Source organism: Arvicanthis niloticus, chromosome 5 (assembly GCF_011762505.2).
Source record: "Arvicanthis niloticus isolate mArvNil1 chromosome 5, mArvNil1.pat.X, whole genome shotgun sequence".
NCBI lineage: Eukaryota > Metazoa > Chordata > Mammalia > Rodentia > Muridae > Arvicanthis > Arvicanthis niloticus.
In genome coordinates this window covers 53,180,585-53,205,716 of record NC_047662.1, presented here as the reverse complement: position 1 = coordinate 53,205,716, position 25,132 = coordinate 53,180,585, and the positions used below count along the sequence as shown (strand labels likewise).

At 40.6% G+C, this 25,132-nt stretch overlaps 1 protein-coding gene across 4 annotated transcripts in view; it reads left to right on the top strand.

Annotated features, from left to right (window-relative positions):
* The window catches only part of Nfia (nuclear factor I A), a 345,833-nt gene that overhangs the window by 245,361 nt on the left and 75,340 nt on the right, over positions 1–25,132 (top strand). For 3 of the 4 annotated variants that reach the window (XM_034504122.2, XM_034504120.2, XM_034504123.2), the window contains exons 6-7: positions 3,374–3,501; positions 24,427–24,555. In XM_034504122.2, coding sequence (XP_034360013.1) covers positions 3,374–3,501; positions 24,427–24,555 — 257 coding nt within the window. The remainder of the gene's footprint in view (positions 1–3,373; positions 3,502–24,426; positions 24,556–25,132) is intronic. The other variant, XM_034504124.2, reaches the window with a different exon arrangement.

Here is a 25,132-nt window from a genome sequence, read left to right as displayed (position 1 = left end):
GCCTGGTCTACAAAGTGAGTTCCAGAACAGCCAAGGCTATACAGAGAAACCCTGTCTCAAAAAAAAAAAAAAAAAAAAAGCTGTTCATAGAGTCAGTAAATTGTCTCAAAAGCCCTGGGCCTATTCTTCCTAGCAATGCCTACTTTCCTCTTTCCTCCCTCCTAGATCCTGTTCTCTCTCTACCTACACTTCCATCACTCAGATGCTGAGCCTGTGTCCATCCTGAACGTCCTCATATGCAAGCTCAGGTGTCAACTGTAACTATACAGTGTCCCATCTGGTGCAAGTCATACCTGAATTCTATTAGAGCACCCCAAGAAAATAAAATCTTTAGAACTCAGAAAAATATTAACAATGGGGAGCAACACACAGTGGAATTGGCCTCTGGGGTTGGATCTCATTCAGTATAGATGCTTGGATGGTCCCTTGTCCCATGCACACAGCAGCTTTTGAGTACTTAAAACAAGCTGACAGTAGAGCAGGCACTAAAGATCAAAACATGATCCTAATTCATGGGTTGTCAACTAGAATGAGGCAGAACCTTCTGGGGATGTCACCTGTACTTCTGGTTCCCAAGACCACAAATTCTGCCAGTAGATTTGTCTAAAAGCATCAGTGTTAGGGGTTGAATCCTGGGCCATGTAAATGATGGTGTCTGTCTACACATGTAAGGCATGGAAAGGAGTCTAGGGAAGGTTGCTTGGGATGACAGAAGAGGCAGAACTATCCTGGGAAGTTGATATACAACTCCAGAACACTGTTTGCTTGCACCCACGCCCACTGAACACATCTAGGAACTTGCTTCTCAGTTTGCTCCTCGGTTGTATATTTGGATTTCACAAACATTGTAAAACAGGTGATCAGTAGTGTACGATGCAAATTAGGGAAGAAATTCAAATTATTCCTGTTGGTCACCCCAGATACATAAGTTTCAAGGTAGTTATATAAGAATCATAAAAAATCAAGGCAGCACAATTCCCGGGGGTTGGAGGGGGGGTAATTGCATCCCTGTAGGTTTTACAGTATTGCTAGAAGATACAAGTCTGGCCTTTAGGTGGCTGGAGTATACCAGGGGATTTCTCCCAACTCACAGTCCTCTAAGTTACAAGTGGCTGACAGTTTTGAAAGACAAGTATTACTAAGTGTAGAAGAAGATACTGGATTCCATATGGAAAATAAGGCATGCCTTATTAGATCAGGATCCCCAACCAAGAGATCCACTTTAAACTGGGCCCGAGCTTCCTGCTTGCAAGGCAAGAAGGGAAACCGATGGATTAGATCATTTCTACTTTCCACTAAAGGAAACAATAGAAATGCATTTAGAGACGCTAGATTTTTCTGGTTTTGTGTACTGGAATTAGTTTTTCTGTGTACATTATATATAATGTCAAATAAAGGACATGCATTCTCTACAGTTTACGTAAAACAGAAAACTTCAAGTGGTCATTTTTTTTTCAAGCTTCAAGAAAAAGGAAGGCCATTCACTAGGTGGTCCAAGGCTTGTCCTTGAGCTCTAAATTACCATGGTCCCAAAAGGTTGCTTCCCTAAGTCTGGTTTTAATGAGAATAGAACCTCAAACCTAAGAACATTGGACCACACACATGAAGGATTTGAATTTCTTACCTAAATTGCATCATCCTGGGTATCTTAAAATTTAGATCGTGCCAGTAATATTGTCTGTCTTCCCTTAGCCCGCTTATGACCCCTGCTTTCCCTGCTGCCTCCCCAAGTCCACTTTCTTTCCTTGTACCCACTTTTTCACAATGTGACTCCCACAACACGCCCACCTAGAGGGCTTCTGAAGTCTCTTTGCTTGTAGGATGAAGTACAGATGCACTGTGTCTTCTCTGACCTCCATACTCTATTTCTGTGGGGCCCTTCCATTGATTTCAGCATCTCCAAAGCAATTCTCTGGGCACCACCCCTGACTTATGCCACCGTTGGCAGGCCCCTGTTCCTGGAATGTTATGCAGTGTCTAGTGACCTGTACACCATGAGCTCACAGTAAGGGAGTATGCTGCCCTGTCATTTAAGGTTCGGTAGCAGCCCCAGGGAGCAGACATTAACCTTTTAGGTTGTGAGGCATGAGAGAGTCATGGGGCAAAAGAAAATATGCCAAGGTTAGGGGGAAAAACATGAAGCTTGAGACAATAGCAGTTTGCCAAAAAGTACAGAGGGTTTTAGTCTGTAAGCAGTACTTACAGACTAGTCACAGTTCAGGAGTCCTCTGCTCAGAGGAGTACTTCTCAAGCTCCACGGATACCAATGTTCCTCCATCCACACCCCGTGCAGAGTTTCTTCATGACCCCTCTGTTTCTCTCGGGCCTCTCCATCTCTGTCCACGGAGAGCCACGTCTGACTCATCACACTGCTCCACACTTGAGTCCTGCCCCCTGGCATGGAGGGGCTACACAGCCTGTGTCTGATGAATGAAACCCTGGGAAAGCTCTGCATCCATCGTAACACATGGGCAGGTTTCCCAGCAGTCCCTGCCCAAGGCAGATCTGCCCATGCAGGACTGTGTTGCTGGCACTCTCGGTTTGGTCTGCTAGAGCAGGAAGACGCAGCAGGTGATATTTCACTGCCTTCTAACCCTCAAACTTCACTGTGGGAAGAAAAATGCAATTCTGCTAGAAGAAAAGAGATACTTTGTGGGAGTTCCTTGCTCATACCTCCGCTGAAAACCAGTTTCCAGTCACACAAATGAAATAAAATGTCATTTTGCTCATCTCTGTGTAAAAGGACATAAAAGTCCACAGACTGCTGTATGTCTATGCCCTTGCTGGTCTCAGAGGAATGCACTCCTTCCTGCTATTTTTAGCCATTCTGTTTGGTATTTTATCTCTAGTGTGTAGAGGAGTATCTGGACTTCATAGGTATACAGTATCTTTTTATAATGAACAAATCCAAGTGGAAGATGGGAAATGCCCCACTCCCAAAAGACAGTACAGTCGAAGCATTCCTGAAGGTTCTTGAACCCTGCTTTTTATTTACTTGTCTTTAACCATTTGGGGATGTCTGTGTGGACTTGAATATGTTTCTAGGCATGCTGATAATGACCATCCCTGAGCCACACCTGTGGAGATAGGATACCTGGGCTTCCAAAGGGGAAGCCAAAGCAGGAACCGAGTGTCAGCTCCATAAAGCAAAAAAGGCACCAAATGGAGGTGGTGCCAGCAACTTGATCAGAAAAGGTGAAACCAGAACTTGAATGCATAGGCATAGACTGGGTACCACTTCCAGTGACTTGGCCAACTCCACAAGAGCCTGCACAGGGGCCTAGAATCTCACATCTTCCCAGTGAAGCTTCCAGGAGAAAGGTGGCTTAGTGTGATTTTAAATATGCATTCCTTTATTTTTTTTTTCTTTCAGCTCTACGAAGCGCCTCAAGTCTGTGGAGGATGAAATGGATAGTCCTGGTGAAGAGCCATTTTACACAGGCCAAGGGCGCTCCCCAGGGAGTGGCAGTCAGTCCAGCGGATGGCATGAAGTAGAGCCAGGTAAGGAGAGGAGTCATAAAAGAGAAGGAAACGATGTGTGTGTGTGTGTGTGTGTGTGTGTGTGTGTGTGTGTGTGTGTGTGTGTGTGTGTGCGTGCGTGTAATTGTGTTGTGGAGAACAGCAGACACAACCGAAGTGCATGACAGGATGTGTGTCAGCTCACTCATGGGCTGTCACCTGCACTTTGAGCCCACATGCATTTCATTCTGCTTTGGTCCTTTGTTGAGCTGAGGTCTCACGATGAGGTAACCACTGTGGCCTCAAGTTCAAGGCTTCAGTGTTCCTCCTGCCTCAGCTTCTTGAGTAGCCAGGATGACAGTTTTCTTTTGTTTTTTATATACACACACACACACACACACACACACACATCCTTTGGGTTTTGGTTTGGTTTTTGTTTTTCTTAATATATTCTAGTATTCATAAGAAAAATTTAGCTTTCTCCACTTGGTGGGTAGCAGTGAAAAAGCAGAAAAAGTCCCCTATGCTGCATATTATAAGTGGACATTTATAACATGAGAACATTTGGGTGTTTTTCCTTTCCTTTTCTTGTTGCTGGCTGTCATCATAAAGGCTATCTCTTTTATGTCTGTCTGCACCAACCTGAGTACAAGCCCGTTCGTCTAACCTTGGGGCTATCATGTGTTGGCTGTAGAATCTGGAGAGTGATTCTGAGAGTAGCACTTTCTGGAGACCTTAATTGTCTGACATCCATGGCTTAGGAGAATGGGCTCCAATGACCTCATCAATACAAGTCAAACTTTAATGTCTGACCTCCATGTGGCTTGGGGGAATGGGCTCCAATGCCTTTGTCAATACAACTCAGATGAGTAAGAAGACAAAGGGGTTTGAAAATCATCTGAAGCCCAGTCTTCAAGTCAATGACAGGACTATGTGGTTATAGCCCAGACTCCATGACTTTCCTATAAAATACAATCTGACAGTAGTAATAGTTGTTTTCGATGCTCTTGAGGATTGAGTAACGTGGTTTGTAGTGTCCACTTAAGAATTATATCCAGCACAGAGTAATATGGGAGGAAAAAAAAAAGCAAATTCTCCGGCCATCCCTCCCCCACTACTGCCTCAGAGTAACTGCCTGAAAGAACAGACGGGCATCAAGAAAATCTTGGAACTAGCCCCTCATCTTCAACTCTAACACCTCCCTCTCGTCCTCAACACTTTCTCAGTATACAAACTCTGTGGCTATAGATGGCTTTATATGACTATAAAGGAGCAGCAGAAGGGAGATTTTAGGGTGATGGACCCATCTGGATCCTGATTATGGGAGTTACCATAATTGATATAATGTCTGACATTCACAGAAGCATGTGCCACCTCCCTACATTTGTCGCATCCTATCCTAATTAAAAACAAGTAACAATAAAGCCCTCTTGGCTGGGTCCTTTCTCTTGTTCCTTTATGTGAGCACCCCTGTGTGGTTTCCTCCTGCCCAGTGTCCTGATATAGCTCATCTGTTAACTCACTCAGCAGTCTTCAGTGGAACTTTCTGTGAGAGCGCACAGGCAGATGAGGAATCAGTGGTTCCTGCTTCCAAGGGATGGATGGATGGGGTCAGGCATTCAGTGTTGTGTGCAGCACCTCGCTGGGGCATGAGAGCCTCTGGTGTCTTCATTTTATCATGTCACCCACACAGCACTCCAAGCGTGGTCCTTCTCTGAAGGCTACATGTCACCTTTGTTCCACACTATATCAGCTCACCTAAAGTGCCAGAGATACATAGCCAGGCCAGGCAAGAACTCAAGTGCTGACTTCCATCGCCAGTAAACCATGCCCTCCCTGTAATGCTGATGAAAGTTTCATTTGTATTAAAATCAAGTAATTAAAGGATAGAAAACATTTTGGGCCCCCTTTAAAGGACTAATTAGTCCTAACCAATTTCCCTGCTTTGGAGAATGAGAATCAAGTATATAGGTGTGGCACATTTTTGCTGGATTTTTGTACTCACCTGTTCCATGTATATTAAAAAGGGCTTATGATGTTAATGGACTCAAAGCCCCTCGCAGTGAGCCCAGCCCTCCCAGCCTTCTCAACCTCTTCTCTGACATATTTGGGGGCTATAAGTGCTGCTTGATCAGAATGCTTTGACCTAGTAACTCATTCAAAGCGGTTTCTGTTCATACCTACACATTATGACTCGAATAATTATAAATTCTAACATCTGTGTCTCTACACCCTGTACAGTCATCAGATAACTAAGTTTAATGGTTAAATCCTCTTTACATAGGAGGGATTTTTTTTTTCTTTCCTTCTTCTGGAAGAAATTGTGTTCCTGAAAGTACTGCCCATTGTCTTTCCTTGTTCCATTAAAGAAAAAAAAATGCAATCTCATGGCTTATATTTGTGGGGGCAGGAGAGCACAGTGGATAAATTTATATTTGGCCATAGTCAGCATAGAAAGTCATAATTGAAACAGGGCCTGAGGGGACATTAAAACACAACTGAGGGATGTTGCACATGTTCATGGCGACTTTGGTGTCATTAGCTCACACCAGCCACTTTAAATGGATAATTTATGCTGCCAGATGGTCCTTTTTGGGGATTTTCCATCAAGTCCAATCCCCTTTTTGGCACAGAGAACACCTTTATGTTGTTCCCACACTTATCCGGGCCTACATAGCTTGTCCCCAGGGGTACAGTTAATTAAGTGGGAGGCTTTTAGTGGTTCACTCATGTAAATTGCCTTCAGAAATATGTTGGGAATTATGTATATCCCAAATGCATGGACAGCCTGCACTTGGGATAATTCTCTCAAACAAGTATGAAGGGCACTGGGTTTAGGCTTCTGATGTGACACAGAGAGTAAGGCTGTACTCATGTCCCTCTCAGAGAGCCTGGCATCTGGGGGGGGGGGGAGGGGTTCTGCCCTCACTGGGTTTCTGGGACTGCCTAACTACAGAGGCCTGTAGATGGCCAGAAAGGTAGCTGGGCAAGACTTCCTTGAACAACAGGGAGATGTTGGAAAGTGAATCAGTCCAGACATCCAGTAAGCTGCATGCACGTTTTTCAAATGTATTTTATAGTGTCCTGCTCCCCATTAGTTTGTCTCAGCACTTTTGGTGCATGGCTCTGCCTGTCTGTGGAGCAGCACACAGGAAAACGATGCTCAAGTAAAACCCTAGGCAGTCTCAGGCTGGCTCCTGCTTCTCCTGGTGCTATGTGTGTTCCCTCCACTTGGTTCCATTTCCCAACTGTCTCAAAACTTGGTTGGGTTAGTTCTGTATCTACTCATGCACTGGGGCATGAGCCCTGTAAAACTCTGTCCATCAAAAAATCACAAACTACCAATGGCTGTTCCCCCACACAAGTGAAAAGATGCCAGTGAGCCAAGATGCAAAGTATCAGGAAGGAAAGCTGTAGGCAGTGCTTCTTTGGCTGAAGCTAAGTTCTGGTTGCACCTGAGTGCCTACTGTGCACCAAGGTTGTTTTTCAATTAATGCTTTAAAATGTGGAAACTGAAACTGTTTTGTTTTGTTTTGTTTTGTTTTGTTTTGTTTTGTTTTGTTTTTGAGACCAGCATACTGATGGTGTATCTGTGGCCAGGATCTCTGTCTTTCAAACAACTTTCAAAGTTGACTCCAGGGTCTAAGTTTGCTTTTGTATTTAATCTTTTTAGCATGATTACTTATGCCAGTGTTTCAAGGTCTTGTGTTCTAGGTTCATATTTAAGTTGAAAAAGCATAACAAAAATGGTAAGTAACTCATTAAAAAGACCTGAAAATTCCCCATTTCCCTTATCTCTTATCATATAACTTAGTCAGAGAAAAAAAAAAGATATGGCCTACTAAATACACAGAGAATAAATATATATGCAGAGTATTAACTATTAACTGAAATATTTGCCATTTCATCCATAAAATCAAAAAGTCCTCGGCATTTAAAACTTGTTTTAATGCTATGTCAGAGAGGCCTGTAGTGACCTAAATAGCTGCTGGCCTTGTATCCAGCATCTTCTTCCTCATAGACCCTCTTCCCTTGTCCAGGCTCCATCTATCTCCCTCCTCTAGAATATGCACTCCATGAGCCTGTGACTTAGCCCATCTTTTGCATTGCTGTATCCCTAAAACCCTCAACAATGTGTAGGACATAATAGGTGTTCAATAAATATTGACAAATGAGTGAATGAAACAGAGGGGTTGGAGCTTTCTTATATACTCAGAAGCAGCATGTGCAGCCAACAATCTCCTTAAAATTGGTATTTTCTGTATTTTTAACCTGCAGGCTTCCAGTTAGATCTAATTAATAGTAAATAGTGGGAAGGATAATTGCCATGGCTCAGCCAAGCATCTCGTTGATCAGTAGTAGGACACCAAGCTGCATTCCAACTACCCTTCTCTTAACAGATATGATATATGATATAAGATGATAATGATACATTTAATGATATGTATATCTCAAAATAACCAAACACAAGGAGTTTGCCTATGCCTATGACAAAGAAATGGTAACTGTTTGAGGTGAATAGACCCGCTAACTTCCTGACTTAGCCATTAGGCAATGTGTCTATGCATCAAAACACCACACCCTACCTTCATAAATATGCATAGTTATCCATCAGTAAGATATAATTCTATATTGCTTAAAAGAAAATTGCAAAAGACAATTCATGATGTATGACGCATGTATCAAGAATCTCAACAGTGATCTCTTTTTATAGGGTGTTTTATATAGTTTAGATGATCTGTTTTTATAGGGTGTTTTATATACTTTAGATGATCTATCTGCTTCACTAGTGCTGGAAATTTCCATTCCTCCATCTCCACTCTTCTCTTTACAATCATTTGTAAGCACCAAGCCACTGTCACCTGAGGACCCACAGCTGGCACCACAGGAAGTGTTCAGCACTGTATCTGAGACCACGCAGATCTCAGACACTGAGATCGACCTCTTTGGCACAGCTGTGGGAGAGTTGCTGGACTTTAAATGTTATGCTCTCAAGCCTTTCTCCCTGTGTTTAGCAGCAATATCTTAAAAACTATTCCAAATGGATAGAAAACCACCTATTTTCACGGGGATCAGAGAAGACCACATACTGGGCAACTCCTGACCCTCAGTACAGTAAAGAAAATTGCCCACTTCTTTCTCCTCCTCCCCTGTTCCCTTCCTCCCTCTTTCCCCCATTTCAATGTCTCTTCTCATCTTACCTCTATAAGCCAAATCAAGTCATGGGCTTTTATCAAGAGCCATCTGTGTACAGTACTCTGAGATATAGAAACAACTGCACTGAGGACCTGTCTCTAAGGTCAAACTTCAGAATGCTCTCAGAGGTTAGCTACTCTACCTAAGATATCTCAGCCCCATCCCTGTCTCTCAAGTCTCATCAAGCTGAGCTGATGGAAGCCCAAGTCCTTTGTAAAGTTAATCTTCTCTAATCATGTGAACTGTTGTCACCAGGATCATTGAGGGGACAGACCTCACCCAGCTGACAGTAGTTAAAAGAGAGCTGTAAATCTCAGTGGAAAATTAGGGTCTGTTTCTTTAAAAAGTAGCCAGTAAATTGGGTTTAGGTTGGAATCCAGCTGAGAAATGTTGCCAAACTTAAAAGAGTCTAGCCTTCTAACCATTAGCACAAATAGATTGAGAATGCCTTCATCCATATTTCTTCTTGGTGTGGGCACTTCTATGACTGTCCTGTGAACCTCCCTTAGGTTCTCTGTGTCCCAAAAATAGAGGACTCTGCAGGCTGTCTGCTTGTGCAGCCTCAGGGTTTGAGACTGCCCCTATACTGAGTGTGTCACTCAATGCCAGCAGATCTGAAGCAAATCTAACAAGAAACGATAACAGTCGTCCGTGGAACTTAGTGCTATGTTTAAATGTAGGTTTTAAAAGCTACTTAAAACTACATATAGTGGTATATGTGATTCCCGCATTTGAGAAGTAGAAGCAGAGGCATCAGGATCATCCTTGGCCACTTAGTGATGTCAAGGCCAGCATGTACTAGATGAAACTCTATCTAACAGACACACAACCTACCGTGAACTGTTTGAATGTTCTCCTATAGAAAACCATTCAAAATTCTAATGCATTAAATTGTTTATGTATACAGTATAACAATAATTACACTGAGATAGCAAAACTATTAATAAGCCAAAAATGATGTAAATCTCAAACAGTTCAGTGCAAGACTTGTAGTCAAAATTGAATAAGTAATACATTTAACTGCATTAAAAAAAAATGCTATCAGAGCTAAACTTCTTTCAGGGATAAACTTATTTCCAGGGTTAAGTTGATTTTCTTTTTAAAGGTCAAAAGTATGTCCTCTGTTCTTATAAAAAGGTATTAAGTACATAAATACATGTTTAAATGTTTTAAGCACCTATGGAGGACTATTCTGTCAAACAGTTAACTGGTAACCCCAGATTTGCAGAACTAGGGCTCTAGGCCTTGATAACTAAGCACAATTGAATTCTGAAAGTAGCATTGGCTCATCACAACTCTGTAAATCATGTATGTGGAGCTAGGCGAGGCGGTGCACATCAGTAATTTCAACATCTGGGAAGCTGAGGCAGGATGCCTAAAAGTGCTAGGCCAGCCTGGGCTACCTAATGAAACCATGTCAAAAATCACCTGTTGTGCTTGCTCAGGTTCCCACACCTGCCAATCCTGATTTGACTGCCAGTAGCCACTCTTCAGTTTCCAGAGTAGAAGTTGTTTACATACTTGTAGCTGAGGCATCTACGAGGCCTATTATAGGGGCTGGTAGAAAAGCTTTAGACTGGTGACAATAGTCCATTGATCACAGGCACTCTGCCTCCCTAGCATAAATTAGGGGAAATGATTAAATCTCCCACAATCCCTCTCAGTAATGGGAATAGTCACTGTTACAGAACACTGCCATGGGATCAATGTCTTGACTTTTCTTGTACATTTATGGAGCAGTGGGAAAGCATCATTTGTGACAGCGTTCTCCCACCATTATCTCTTTAGTATTGGCACCTGCTCATTAGAGAACGATGTGCCAGAGAGCACCAGTAGAGTAACAAGGATCTGTTCTTAATGACCCTTACCAGAGAAATGTCACCTAAATAAAGGGTTACGACAGAAAAGCTCCATTACAAAATGAGTACTCTCATCACTCTTCAAAAATGTCCCTACCTTTTTATCAGGGCTGTTTCCCTAATGTCAGAAAATGCTCTAAGCCAACTCTTTCTATTAAACTCTAAAAGGCTGTATACTAGAAGAAAGATGTCTTTGCACATACACATACATGCTATATTATGTGCCACATACATATATGACAAAGCGTGGTCAACAAAATTACTGTTGATTTGGTTGGGTTTCTTTTTTCTCAAAAAGCTTGTTATAGTACCTGGTAATATGACAGACATTCAATCAATATTTGTTGAATAAATAGATATGAAGCTGGCAACGACGTGTGTCCTATCATGTCCCTTGAATCTGATCAAACACTTTGACATCAGAGTGCTGAGTGCCTCTGATGAAGGAGAGAAGCCTCTTTGGCTTTGGAGAACCCAGGTGCACAATTTTGTAAATATAGAAGCTCCCAAGAAAATTAATGCTCTGTTTCAGCTGGTCTTGTGTAAATAACAAATTACCCAAATCGCCAAATCCTTTAATTTCATGTTTAAAACTGCGGTTATATAAATATTCTAGGATGGAATAAAGACAGAGCCAGTGCTGATTGGTGAGGCTCACTGTGAGCTCTTCTCTCCCTTTTCCTGTCACAGGTACTTGTGGCTCAGTGTGACTGAGATTTAGCATAAGAAACAAGAAACTTTAAAAGAAACTCTGTCTGACCACACCAGCATTTGAAGGCTTGCTTGTCAGAGAGGAGAATGATCAGAGAAAAACAGAATACTTTGTAAGAAAAAAACCCAGAGAATTAGAAATTAAGAATTAAAAACTCTAAAATTCTTTGTAAACTCCGGATTTTCATTTCCTGGGAGAACAACAAACAATGATAGGAAGAAAACTACCATTTATTGACTTTCTACTGTGTGCAAAGTACTGTATCTGTCATTATCCAGGGCATGTCTTAGGTAGATATAAAGTATACTTAATAAGCCAGAGAGCTTTGGTGAAATAGTGTGTGTGTCTTCTGGAAATTTTTGAAGTGTTCTACAAGGTATGATACTATGAAGTTTGATGGCAAACTCACTGTACACCTCTGAAAGTATGATGTGCAAAGCTCTGTGCAAAGTGGAGGCGAAGCAGAAAATTAAAAAGGTTGAGGCTGGCTTCTAGGAGACAACTCACTAGGGGCAAAAGGCATGAATAGTTAAGTCAGTCAGGAGACTGATGGCGTATGGACGGCAAACAGCATCACAGTTTGGGGGTTTACTGATTGGCTTGGGCCACACTGCACTTGTTGAGAAGGTCTTGTATACCAGCCCTCCCATGACTACTGGGGCAGCAGTGAAGCCTGGTCTCTGTGTCTTTCTCTTCCCAACAGTCAAAAAAGCATAAGATGGTGTGCACTTTAGGGATTCCACAGGAAGTACGTGAGCTGGGACCATCCTGAGCTAGCAAAAGACATTATCCCTCATATAAAACAAAATCTCCCTGTCTTAATAAACCACAGAGTTTTGACTTATGGATGTATAAAGAATAGACAGATAGAAGTACATGATACATAAGAATTATTGCAGATATGATATTTTGTATTATCTGTTAGATATTGCTAGAATTTTCTTGAACTACTACAAGGTAGTTTAAATCTTTCATATAAAAACTAAACAATGTAGTTTAAATCTTTCATATAAAAACTAGACAACATAGTTTAAATCTTTCATATAAAAAGGAAAATCTCTTTAAATAGTGATCTTGTGTTCTTGACTACATGAACATAATGCAGATGTGAGCCAGGATACAATTTAATTAATAAAGAAGATATATTGGCTAATATTTTGTCACTAGAATGCTGCTGGAATTTTAAATATGTGTTTTATAAGTAACAGTGGTAGCTAATGGAAACACATATTATTCTCAACTATATATACGCATACATACATACATACATACATCATACATGCGTACAATGTGAGCTAAACATATATGTTTTTATTTCACATATACCCATTTAATTTATTTGAAAAGTGATCAGGATCAGATCCCAGATCATTTAGGGTAGTATTTACAGGCTGATTTCTCTCTCACTTACCTTCTGTTTCTCTATCATATTAATGGATCTACCTAAATATTAAGTGATTAAAGAGTTTAACGCTGTAGTTTGTATAGAAATAAAGGCTACTGATGCTTTTTAATAAGGTAGTTCTTTAATACTCCAGAGCAAGAATCTTTTCTCTGAGGAATTGGAAGAGAGGAAGAAGGAAGTCTTTGGACACATACAGTCCTGTCTCTCTGTTCAGGGTGTCAGCTTCTGATGGGCCTGTGTGTTCGACCCCTGTTTTCCTGTAGATGATTACAATAATTCATCCAACTCCATCCATCCACAGGCTTCAGTTACATCATAAACTCATCAATTAATAAAAGACATGGCACCCATTTGGAGATGATGGGTGAAGTGCATCCTAGGAGATTCCGAGAAGTGCTCACATGCACATAGTAAATCAGAGATGAGTCCTGATAGACTCCTGAACAGCACTCCTACTGCACCAATGGAGAGGGTTCCCTCCAGCCCCGATCACAATGTGTGTCTCTCAAATGAGAGGGGGGGAAATCAAGCATATAAGAATCCCCTCATTTTACAGCATCTCTTAGAGGTGAAAAATTAACCTGAAACGGAAATGATGTTGCATGTTAAAAGCAGTTCGTTGCTGTGACTTCTCAAAACCAAGGATTGCAGATCTCTCCCTACATCTCTCATCAACTAAAAGCCTGTCTGAAGCTTTTGGATTCTTAAATCTAGGGCTACTATGATTCTTGCTTCTCTGATTTCTTTGGTGTGAGGACCTGCTTTTGGTCCAGTGCCTAGCATCACTGTGGAGAGTGAGTGCCACCAGCCACGGATGCTGCTCAGGTCTCCCTCAAACCATGCTCCTGAGCACCCATGTTTGGATGTGGGCCTTGTGTCTTCTTGTGCTTTATTTTGAATAATTCCAGTTTCTTGGCATCTCCCACTGTATGTATGTATATATATACATGTATGTGTATATATATATATATATATATATATATATATATATATATATAGAGAGAGAGAGAGAGAGAGAGAGAGAGAGATGGATTAAAGTTCCCATTGGCATAGGTAGAAATGCATTGAACATGTTAGAACCTATAAGAACATCAGCTCCTTATCTGAGCGTCTGATGTGGTGCCCATCACTTTTGCCCTGTTAGCAAGCCTAACCTAGGAGTTGCTTAGCTATCACCAACTTCCAGCACCAATGGCTTCCAAATACCAGAGTTACTTGGACTTGATGACAGTCAGAACACATCGTCTGCTCTTCAGTCATGCTGTGAACAGTATAAAGAGAGCATTGATGAACATGTCTTGCTTGCCTTCCAGCACACATGAGGCTCTCACATAAGCCACACTGCGTGTTCTAATGTCCAGTTGGGTGCCACAATACATGGAGGATTAAAAGAAGTGAGGAAAAGTTGGTCCAGTTATTATTTGATATTTGTTATTTTGTGGTGGTTACACCTGCTTCTAGTTTGAAAAGTTCTTTCCATCAGTGGATGTTTTTTTTTTTTCTTCAGAAATTTTATCCTCAAAAGACTTAAGTAGTAGTTTTTCTCCTTTGGTATGCTTACATTTTTAAGTTTGTCTATCAGCACTGAAGGCTTAAGATGCCTTTAGCTGAAAAGGGAAAAAACTTTCTTAGCACATATCCATTGAATTTAATTTACATCAGTTTTTGTCCTGGCCACACAGTAGGAGACTTTGCAGAGAAAGAGCTTGTTGCAGGTCACTACTGTTTGAGTTGCATAATGGTTGTCTTGAGTTGAGTAACACCAGAGCTGGCGATAAATTTGTACAGAGCAGGAAGTACTTAAACCCAACACTCATATTTAGCTGTTTTTCACCATTAAGGGCAAGTTAGAAGCCACTGTCATGTGACTCAGTGAGTGTAAGGAGTGATGGACTGATGGAGGAGGCTGGCTTGTCTTCTTTGACACATGTAGTAGTCATTCCGTTGGGGGATAGCCACTTGGAGTGCCCAGTGTCATTTGCTTTGTTGTTTTTTTAGCCTGTATGAAGACCTTTCCCTCACAAGTGCTGGATAAAGTTCATCCCATGAGTAGAAAAAGCTGTGAACGATGGTGCACAGCTAGCAACCCATTCTGATTGGCCTGTGGGGAGTTGTCTGCTTAAAATTGGATCCTTGTGTTGAGTTTCCAAAAAAGGTGTGAATGTGAAAAACAAGTGTTAAATCATGACTCCAGAGAAAATGTCGGCCATGAGCAGTTTTTAGTTTAAGCAAAAACCAAACTTTAAAATTTGGATAAATAAGACAAGTTGGGGGAGAGGGTGAGTCACTAGCTCCCAAATCAAAGCTTCACAGAGAAGCAACTTTCACTGAACTCGGATGCCACACTCAACAGAGACATTGATTGAATGGGACTGACTCATTTTCTTAATTGATATGCAAAGCTCTGCCAAGCATTTACCCTTAGTGTCAGATAAGTAATTTTTAATAAAATATTTCCAAGACATGAAGACAGTTAAGAAAACAGCACGGTTTTTAATAACTGCACTCGTAAGTAAACGGATCTATCATTATGTTGTCACAAAGAATGACAGAGAGCAGAAACATGCGGCTGATCCCTCACAGATAAGTGTGTAATGTAATTAGACAGACACCCTTCCTCTGTCGAATGCAGCATTAATCATTAGAAATGCAACTCACTCTGTTTGATATGTCACTGTTGTTAGAAAGGGAAGGCGAGCTAGCGAGATGCCATGCTGCAGTGACTCATGTATTTGTCTGATTGGTATTGGAATGTCTTTTAATTTTTGAATGTCTGAATACTGCTAATAATTCTGTGGCATTTTTTACATGTATGAAGGTGTATTTGAGGTAAGGTGCTTTGTTTTGTTTGCAAAATATCAGTGTCATAAGTATTCTTGAACTCAAAATATTTTTAAGCTTTGAAATGGTCTTTGGGCTCCTCTGAAATGATGGCACAATGTATAGTCAGATTTTCCTAAAGGGGGTGGCCTAGAAGTTGTCTGCATTAAATAATAGCCTAAGAGAGAAACTTTCTGTGAAAAACTCTGTGTCCAAATGATGAAATGCATTGCCTCTTTCCAACATTCATAAGCACTGACTTTAAAAAAAAATCCATTTTCTGTTACCATATAGCTCCGTCTTGAACTATGAATTGCTGAATAGTTATAAAGAGATATCAGCACAATTTACTGCACACGTCTATCTTCCCACTCTGTCAGTGACTCAAAGGCCTTTCAGGGCACAGAAGGGGCTTATTGAAGGATGGCAGGCAGATTTCACTAAGTAACAGGTGGAGGTCAGCGTAGTTTATTTGTGGAGATGAGCAAGAACAGAGACGAAGCACCAAACGCTTTGCCATAATAAGGTTTAGCAAGAAAATGCTGACTGTACCAAGCTGAGATTCTCGCTGACAGAACCTTTTCTTGTGTTTATTACTTGATTTCACAGTTCAAGCAATTTGAAGAGGCCTAAAATTATATTCTCTTTCCCTTATGAAATGTTTCAATCAGCTTCAAATTTTTCACTTCAAATAAAGTGATAGGTGCTTGCCATGTGTCCAAGAGATGTTAAGGTAAATAGAGCCTCCTGCCGCCATTACTTCGTGCATCCTTCAGATTAAATTTCACCAATGGAACCCTCAAATCCCAAGCATTTGATCATGGTTTAAGTGACAGGTAGAAACATATTTTAATAAACACTTAGGTTCACATCACTGGGGCTAGTGTTATTTGCTCAGAAAAAAAAAAGCATCAGTAAGATGTAGATGAAGCATGAGCTTAGTGCTGCCTGTGGCTTCACGGAGGTGAGAAGAAAAGCCTTTGGGTTTCCCACCCTTTCAGACTGTACACAGGCTTTGTTTTTAGAGAGTACACATGACCTTCACGTGCCTGTCTTTCACAATCCATAGAAGCAAAGTTGCCACTGTAGTCCAAGAGGGTGAGAAGGCAGGACGTTAGCTGCCACTGCACACACCCAAGAGCTGCCCCATGGGACATTCACCTCAATGCCAGCACATGCATCTGCTCTGTGAGGTGCTGTGACCATCAGTCACACATGAATCTAGGATACACAAACTGTGGTGGTGCTGAGTGATGGAATCTGTAAATTAATTCATGTGCACTGGAGTAGTTTCATGAGTCTAGCATCTACCACATTGGACAAGGCAAATGCAAACCAAACACAGGTGTGATTATCGACTTCTGCAGCTGGATATCTAAGCAGAATGAATAAAATGTTTTACCACGTTACATTGATTATGACGGGGTTTTTTTTTGTTTTTCTCATACACTTTTTTTTCTTTACTTACAGGCCTGTGAATGTCAGTGGTTATCGTGTTGAGCCAGTGCTGGTCCAACCTATAACATTTGGTGGGAAGAAAAACTGGGGCAATGGTGTAGGTAGAGAATACACAATCCCGTGGACACATAGGAAGCACGACACACAGCTTGTTTATTCTTGTCCTATTGCTGGGCTGTGGCTTCATGGATTTGTGGATTTGTTGTTATTGTTGTTGTTTTGTTTTGTTTGATTGCTTTGTTGTTCTTTTAAGAAAGAGGAAGTGACTTCAAGCTGCCCACGGAACCAGGTTTTCAGGTGGCATTTTCCTTGAGTCTAGGTTGATTTTCCATAGCTGTACATGGCTCTTCCTACTCACATGAGAACACTTGAAGTACATCAGCGATTTATTACCTCCTTCCCCTAGAATGATCTGTAATGAATTCCTCCATACTCCCTTCTCAGGAAAAAACACAAACAACAACAAAACCCTGAAGAAATCACTATGTCCCCAAGCCTTTTAAACACCTGGACATCTTTATAGTGTGGTAATTCTTCCAGAGGTTTCCTTGTAGTTTTTTTTTTTTTTTTTTTCTTAATGGTTGCATACAGGATAGGAAGGATAGACTTTAGAAGCTTTTTAATTTTCAGTGTATTCTCGGTATAAAAATGATGTCTAGATATTTTTATTCACTGAAACGAGCTAACAGTCAAATGTTTTACCTTTCAATTTCCTAGTGTGCTAATTATAATAAGTTATGTTACAGTGAACCCTAAGGCTTTTTATTATTACTAAAAAATTTAAGAAAGGTACAGCATCTTCATGTCAGTAAGAAAGGTACAGTACCTCCTCATGTCACATACTGTATGGTTACAGCTGCTAGAGCAGAGTTTCCTAAAGTGGTCATTAGTCTAGGCATTTAGCACCTACATTTAGCATCATGGTTGTTAAAGCAGGTAAAATCATGTGGAATAGTTGCATAGTTCTGGAAAGGCCCTGTTCTCGCCAGGGGCAGGGCATAGAATGTTTCATAATCCTGCAGTTGGGGAGATGAGTCCACGATTCCATCCTGGGCTTGAGGAATGTCAGTGAAATTGATATGGGATAACTTCCTGTTTCCCATACTTCCACCTGAAAGGTATAATCTAAGTGCCTGCCTGTAAGAGGCCGATCATAAGAGTGGTTAACAACATTTACACGAAGAAAAGTTCTTCATTGTCCCTTAATCCAGCTCCTGACACAGAGATATCACTCGGAGAAATGAATGGTACCTTTCTTTCAGTATATACTCTTATTCTGAGGTAAGGGCGTACACCTCTAATCTCAGCACTCAGGGGACAGGAGGATCAGGAATTTTAGGCCAGTCTATCGACATAGAAAGGAAAGGAAGGGTGGGAGTCTCAGATGGAGAGGGAAAGAATATGCGCAATTCTTAAAAGAGTGGTGTACGGAAAGGAGAAAGAGCTTTGGCTGCGTGAGTTCAAATCCAGGCTTCTGTACTTACTTAGCTGTGACCCCTCACCTTCTCAATCCTTAACCCCATAGGCGTCCTCTCTCTGAGCCAACCTTGCACCTACTGGACTATTCCCAAGCATGCCTGACTTCTCCCACCTACAGAAAGTTCTCCATGCCTCCTTCCTGTCTTTATGTATGGCAGACCTAGCCTATTGTTTTGCTTATTGCAGGTTCAGTTACCCATGATTCTCTGTACTCTGGAATGTTAATATTCATCTTGATTTTCAAGAAGCAGAAATCATAGCTGCTTAACTTAAATTGCTTTGAGTGTGCAAATAACTTTACCTTAGCAGATCTTTTCTCTGTCTAACGAGGCTACAATCAAACTCTGCCCAGCCTGACTGTCCAGCAAGTTGCTAAGACCTGGGTGTTAAAATGCCATCAGTAGGCATGATCTTGAGTAAATTTTTTTAACATCCCTTCAGCTCTAACACCTGCTGTGTTAGATTATAGGTGGGCAAGGATAATACCCATATATCTGAAGTTAAAATGTAAGGAATCAAGATATTTGTAAGTACACAGCACATAGTAGGTACTCTCCAATTTATAGCTTCATTGTTTTCCGTTGATTTATGGAAATGATTAATATACAGGGATTTGATCTCTGTGGGTGTCTGCTGAATCTGGAAGTGAAGGCATCTGGAAACCCTTAGGCTTGGAGTAATCCTGACCTGGAGTGAGCAACATCATACAGATGGTCTCTGGGGATTAGAAGTGGACAAGAAAGAAAAGCCAGGATGTGTCAAATACCATATAGACCAGTGGTTCTCAGCCTGTGGGTCGTGACCCCCTTGGAGGTTGACAACACTTTCACAGGGCTCTCCTAAGACTGTCAGAAGACACAGATATTTACATCGCAATTCATAACAGAAGCAAAATTACAATTATGAAGTAGCAATGAAAACAATTTTATGATCGAGGGAACCACTACACTATGAGGAACTGTAGTAAAGGGTCCCAGCGTTAGGGCAGTGGAGAGCCACTCATAGACCACAGTATTTGGGGAGCTCTTCTGACCTGCTTCATACTAAGCTTAAAGCTAAAGGGCAGAGCGGCTTGTTCTTTTATTTTCTCTCAAACACTCTGTGGCTGTAAAAGACAGTCCCTGAAACTCAACTTCTTGTGTCAGTTGTGACACTTGGAAGAAAGGAATTTGAATTTCATGCCCCAAACTCCAGCAATGGACATATGAGACAAGGTTTCCTATAGGCTGGACCTGGGCAACTGTCAGAGAAAAAAAAAATGACATCTTTACTAGCTCTTTGATGAAGTAAGCAGTGGCACGCCCTTGCCTCCAGGGACAGCAGGTATAGTTCATTGGTTAAAGCACTTGTTGCTCTTGAAGAGGACCTGAGTCCAGTTCCCAGCACTGATACAGCGGTTCCCAGCCATCTATAAATCCAGTTCCAGGGACTCCAAAGATCTCTTCTGACCTCCACAGCACCAGGAACACATGTGGTCCACATACATACACTCGGACAAAATATTCATACACATAAAATAAATTAATTAAATTAAATGTTCACTTCTCATTGGAAAATTTAGGTTTATGGTTTGCCCTCCATCACCCCCACTGCTCCTATAATTCCTGAAAGTGGCCCTTGGAGGCTTCTTAAATAGTGAAAACTTTCTAGTACCTGTAGCAATTCTTTCTCAGCTTCTACTGTAGAGTTCTTGATCAAAGTCTATGGTAAAGCCTATAATCTGGGGATAGAATAGTTAAAATTATGATTCTCCTATTTTCTTTTTTTCATTACTAAAAGTAAATCTTAATTTCTCTAGGAGAACCTGAGAATTAATTAATTAAATATCATCTAATCTTATTTGTTGAAAGCTATTTCTTAGAAGAATCGGGGGAAAATAATAATTTCCAGACATGTTTAATCTTCAAAAAAAAATAACTGCTAATTATACCTCTCTTCCTCCCACCCCAAGAAAATTATAGCCTAGCCCCCTTTGTATGAGTTGGTGTCGTTTTCTCTGAATAAAACGTATCTTAGAGGAAAACCTTACAACTTAGAATTAGTTAGGTAAAAATAATGGAGACTTCTTGAAATCTAGCGAGTGTGTAGAGCAGGTGTTGCTATACATAATTCGAAAGTCCTGTGGTTCTTATTGCAGATGACAGGTCGCCACATACTTAGCAACTGAAAGCAGCATACATTTTGTATGTCCCATTTCCATGGTCAGCAGTCTCAGTACTGGGTGCTCAAGTCTCTCCCAAAGATGACAGCATGATCTTGTTCCATCTGTAGCCATCTCTGGAGCTTAGGGTCCTCCTTCAAGTCTTCATGGTTACTGGCAGAATTCAGCATTCTGGCTTAGTACCAAAGTTTTGGCTTTCCTAAAGTCTCATTACTCTAAATAGTACACTAAAATTGAAGATCTGGTTCGTTAACAGAAATCCCTACCAGTTATTATTTATGCAGTAATTATATAACCCTGGTGCGTAGATAATTGGTAAAAGAAGCTTTAACAAGGAGTTAATTTCAAAGTAATGTGCAAAAGCCAAAACTATTTCAAAAGCAAAAGTCGAGGTGGATGTCCCCTAGCTTTTAACATAGAGCATTTTACTTGCATTTTGAAATTTCATCTGGTTAATTAAATATACAAAACAAATTAACCAAAACATACATTATGCATGTAGAAAAATATTAAAGTATATAACAAGGAAATAGGCTCAATATAAGTCTTTAAAAATTGAAAACACAAAGTAATTTTGAGCTTCATGACAGCCTTAGGGTTCACATTACTTGACTGTGATAAATTTAGAAGATTAGACATAGTCTGGCATGTTGTTCTTACCTGCTGACTATGCTCTTCTTCCCTCTTTAACTCTTTCAAGGAGGGTTTAAAGTGTGTGTGTGTGTGTGTGTGTGTGTGTGTGTGTGTCTGTTCACATTGCAATGTGTATGCAGAGGTTAGACCTCCTACCTTGTTTTTTAGGCAGGGTCTCTCACTGTTTAAGATGCTATACTATGTGATCCAGGCTAGCCAGTGGACAAGCTCCTGCCATGAGTGTTGCATATACATGTATATGCTTGCACTGGACTAAGCATGTATAGCTTCACCCTGTCATAGGAGTGCAGGGACTAAGCATGCTGGGCTTTATGTAGGTTCTGGGGTCTTGGATGCAGATGCTGGGCTTTATGTAGGTTCTGGGGTCTTGGATGCAGATGCTGGGCTTTATGTAGGTTCTGGGATCTTGGATGCAGATTCTCAGGCTTCCTAGCAGTACTTTTGGCCTTTATAACAGTACCACTGGCCTTCCCTAAAGCCCATATTTTGCTATTTCTTAAAAACCACTTAGCAACTTGATCATTCTCTACTTGTTACTGCCCAAGTCATACTTAAAGTTGCGTTTTTACACACCAAACATTGAGGGAAACAATGAACATTCTGAAGGAATCACAGCTTTCTGAGTCAGTCATTCGCTCCCTTCAATAAAGTTGGTTCAATACCATGATTCCAACAATGATTCTGTTTTTCAAAAGACTGAAATAAAATCTTCAGTCTTCAAAATGTTGACTTTTTCCACTGCTATTCTATTCCTGTGTCTTTCCTAACATGTAATTCCAGCATTTGCCTGAATTTAAAGTAGTAGAATAAAACTTCCTTAGTGCAAAAGAGATTTGAATGACTTGGGAGATTTGTTGACTCTTAAATGCTTTATTATTTACTTTTTAATTTGAAGCCTTTCCCCTACTGTAGTTGAATCATGACACCTTGCTTCAGTCACTGGCAGTGATCACCTACGACCTTGGGGTACCCTAGCTGTTAGCACACTGATTATGGTGTGGTCTGTAGCCTTTTCAACAAATATAATTAATGCTACTAGGACTGACAGATTTGTTTTTGACTCAGATCAAATAGGGATTGACCTAGAAAGGATTTGATTTAGGAGTATCAATAGCATGAAGCCACATAGCCACCCATTTTGTGCTTGCATCTGACTAGAAATGTGCTAAGTAGTTTGCTTTCCTCTTGAGATGAAAACCATGAGTCTTGTTATATCAAAACATCTGTGTATGAAGTCACAGGTAAAAGTGTACTTTGTACTTGGAGTTTAAAGCTCACACACAGGAGAGACAGACAGGGGAGAGGGATAGAGGGAGGAAGGGAGAGAGAGGAGAGAGAGAGAATATGAATATCTTAATATCTTTTGGGACCCTTTGATACATTTTAGAATCTTTGATCAATATATTTAACTTAGAACTTAGAGAAGGCCTAAACACACATACTTCATATCCAGACACATTTGGATATCATGCTATAGAATAACATTAATCTCTGATTTGAAAAATAACAGACATGTTTAGGTATAGCCTCTGTCTATAAAAATACTTACCATAGTTCATGGTACACACAGTTAGTGACAATGGTCTACATCAGTAGACCAATTACTTATTTTTCTAGTTTGCCCAAGTAATTCTCAGATCAGAGGGGGGAAGTCATAGGTAGACATGTTTAAATGATTTTTTTTTTCTTTTTCTGATGCAGTGCAGACAAATTTTATGCTGGAGACTTGAGATCCCAGATTTGTCCTGTGAGATGGAGATTTGACGTCATTTCCTTTCTTATATGTCCAAATTTCTGTTGTCTTACCTGGCAGTCTCCCAGAATAATAGATGCCCCCAGTTGTGTCTGTCAGCACAGTTGCTGAGAGCACCAGAAATCTAGTAATTACAAGGGATTATTCTCCCATTATTCCCCCAGTATTTTTTTCTCCAACACATTTTTTAAGTTAAAATGTTGTGAAAGCCCTAGACACTGTAGAAAAATGCTATTATTTAAGACAAACCTTTCTTATATTTTCTTAGCATAAAGGTGATATATGTTCATTATAGAAAGGGCAAGTAAGCAAAAGAAGCAAGGAAAACCATGGGAAATTTAACTCACTAAGGGAGCCGTGGTTACAGTGCACACACAACTTCCAATTCTTTCTCTGCATAGAAAAAAATGACACAAATTATGTTGTACGTTCTGTGATTGATGTACTACAACACCCCATGTTGTAATTGGCTTTCCAGTCAACATTATATTATAAATATCCCCCATGTCATTATTCTTTTACAGTATTCTTTTCATTGGTTAGACCATGTTTACTGAGCCAGTCCCAATTGCTTGTATTTTAAGGGTTTTTTTTTTTTTTTACTTTTATCTTTTCTTTTCCTGTTCTATAAATAATTCACTGAAAGAACATCTGAGCTGCTATTATCAAGGGCATTTTTATGTTAAAAAAGCTAAATTATTTAAAGTGTAGAAAAATGCTTTGGTGCTGAAATAAGGTAACTGACAAGACAAAATGATTGCATGTGAGGCTGCCTGTGTGTGCTTAGGCAGCCTCTTTTGTCAGGGTCCCGAAGGTCACAGACACGTGACAGAGTCACTGGAAAAGTTGACGCCTGTGTAAGTCAGGTTTCTGTTATTATAACAAGTACCAAAAAAAATTAGAGCTTTTGGAAAGAAGATAATTATATTGGTCTAGAGAATCTAGTTCATGATCAGGTATACCTCCCAGAATCACTGGTCCTTGGAGACAAGGTGTGGAGAATATAGTAAGTAAAACCACTTTCCTTTAGCTAGAAAGCAAAACATCATGAGAAGAAGGGATCAGATCCCAGGATCCCACTCAGGATCTCCCCCTTGACCTGCCTCATAAAGGCTCCCCCCCTCTCAATAGAACTACTTTGGATATGGAGATATTAAAACGCAGGTCTTTTGCAGAGGACACTGAAGACCTAAGATATAGACACCCCCATTATAGAGATCAACAGTCCCCAAATGGACTAGGACTTAAAACAATAAAATAAAATAACCTACAGAACCGCCTAAAAGGGGCACCATTCTGTTACTGATTTGTTCCTGTGACAAATTCAAAGCAATTTAATATAAATTTCCATTTACAGATAATTCCATTTTATTTATTTTTCCCCCCACTCTCTAAGTGTTGTCTTTTTTGGTCACACAAATTGTTGCTCTGTAGATTAAAGTTGCCTCAACAATCAACCCTTCTTGCCAGGCATGCCATCTCCAACCACACTGAAGAAGTCTGAGAAGTCTGGTTTCAGCAGCCCCTCCCCTTCGCAGACCTCCTCCCTGGGAACAGCATTCACACAGCATCACCGACCTGTCATTACAGGACCCAGAGGTGAGTTGTTCCCCAGAGATCCATAGGGTCTACATCATAATCTTGAGATCAAAGTATCAAAGTGGGGAGACAGTGAGATTCTGAGGCAATAAATTATCTAATTCTTATATTTGAGGATAGCCTTAGAATTTTAGGGACCAAAGAGATTGGGCATCCAATCTATTGCTCTAGAGTTAAAAGACACAAACCATTTTTGAGGGGCAGTAGGCCAAAATCAAATGTGCCCTCAAGCTGTATGTGTGCATGCCTTATGTGTAGGTGTTTGTGTTTTTTCCATGTGGTCAGTTACCTATTTTTCAAGTGACAGATGTTTTTTTGGCCTCCAGTCCTTACTGAATCTCTGCAGATATGTGGCGTTCTGTGTTGAGGTTGTTTGCATCAGGGTGCTGACGAGTCGTCCTCATTCCCTCCTTTTGAAGTGGTCGATAGTTTGTCTGGTTTTCATTGCAATGTTTTCCTTACTTCAGTCTCATGTGCTTTTAAGTTTGTTATTAAAATGTGTCCACAAGAAATATGATTTGTATTTCACATTAAAGACAAGCCTTAAACCCCAAAAGGATGTCAGCAAATCACTTAA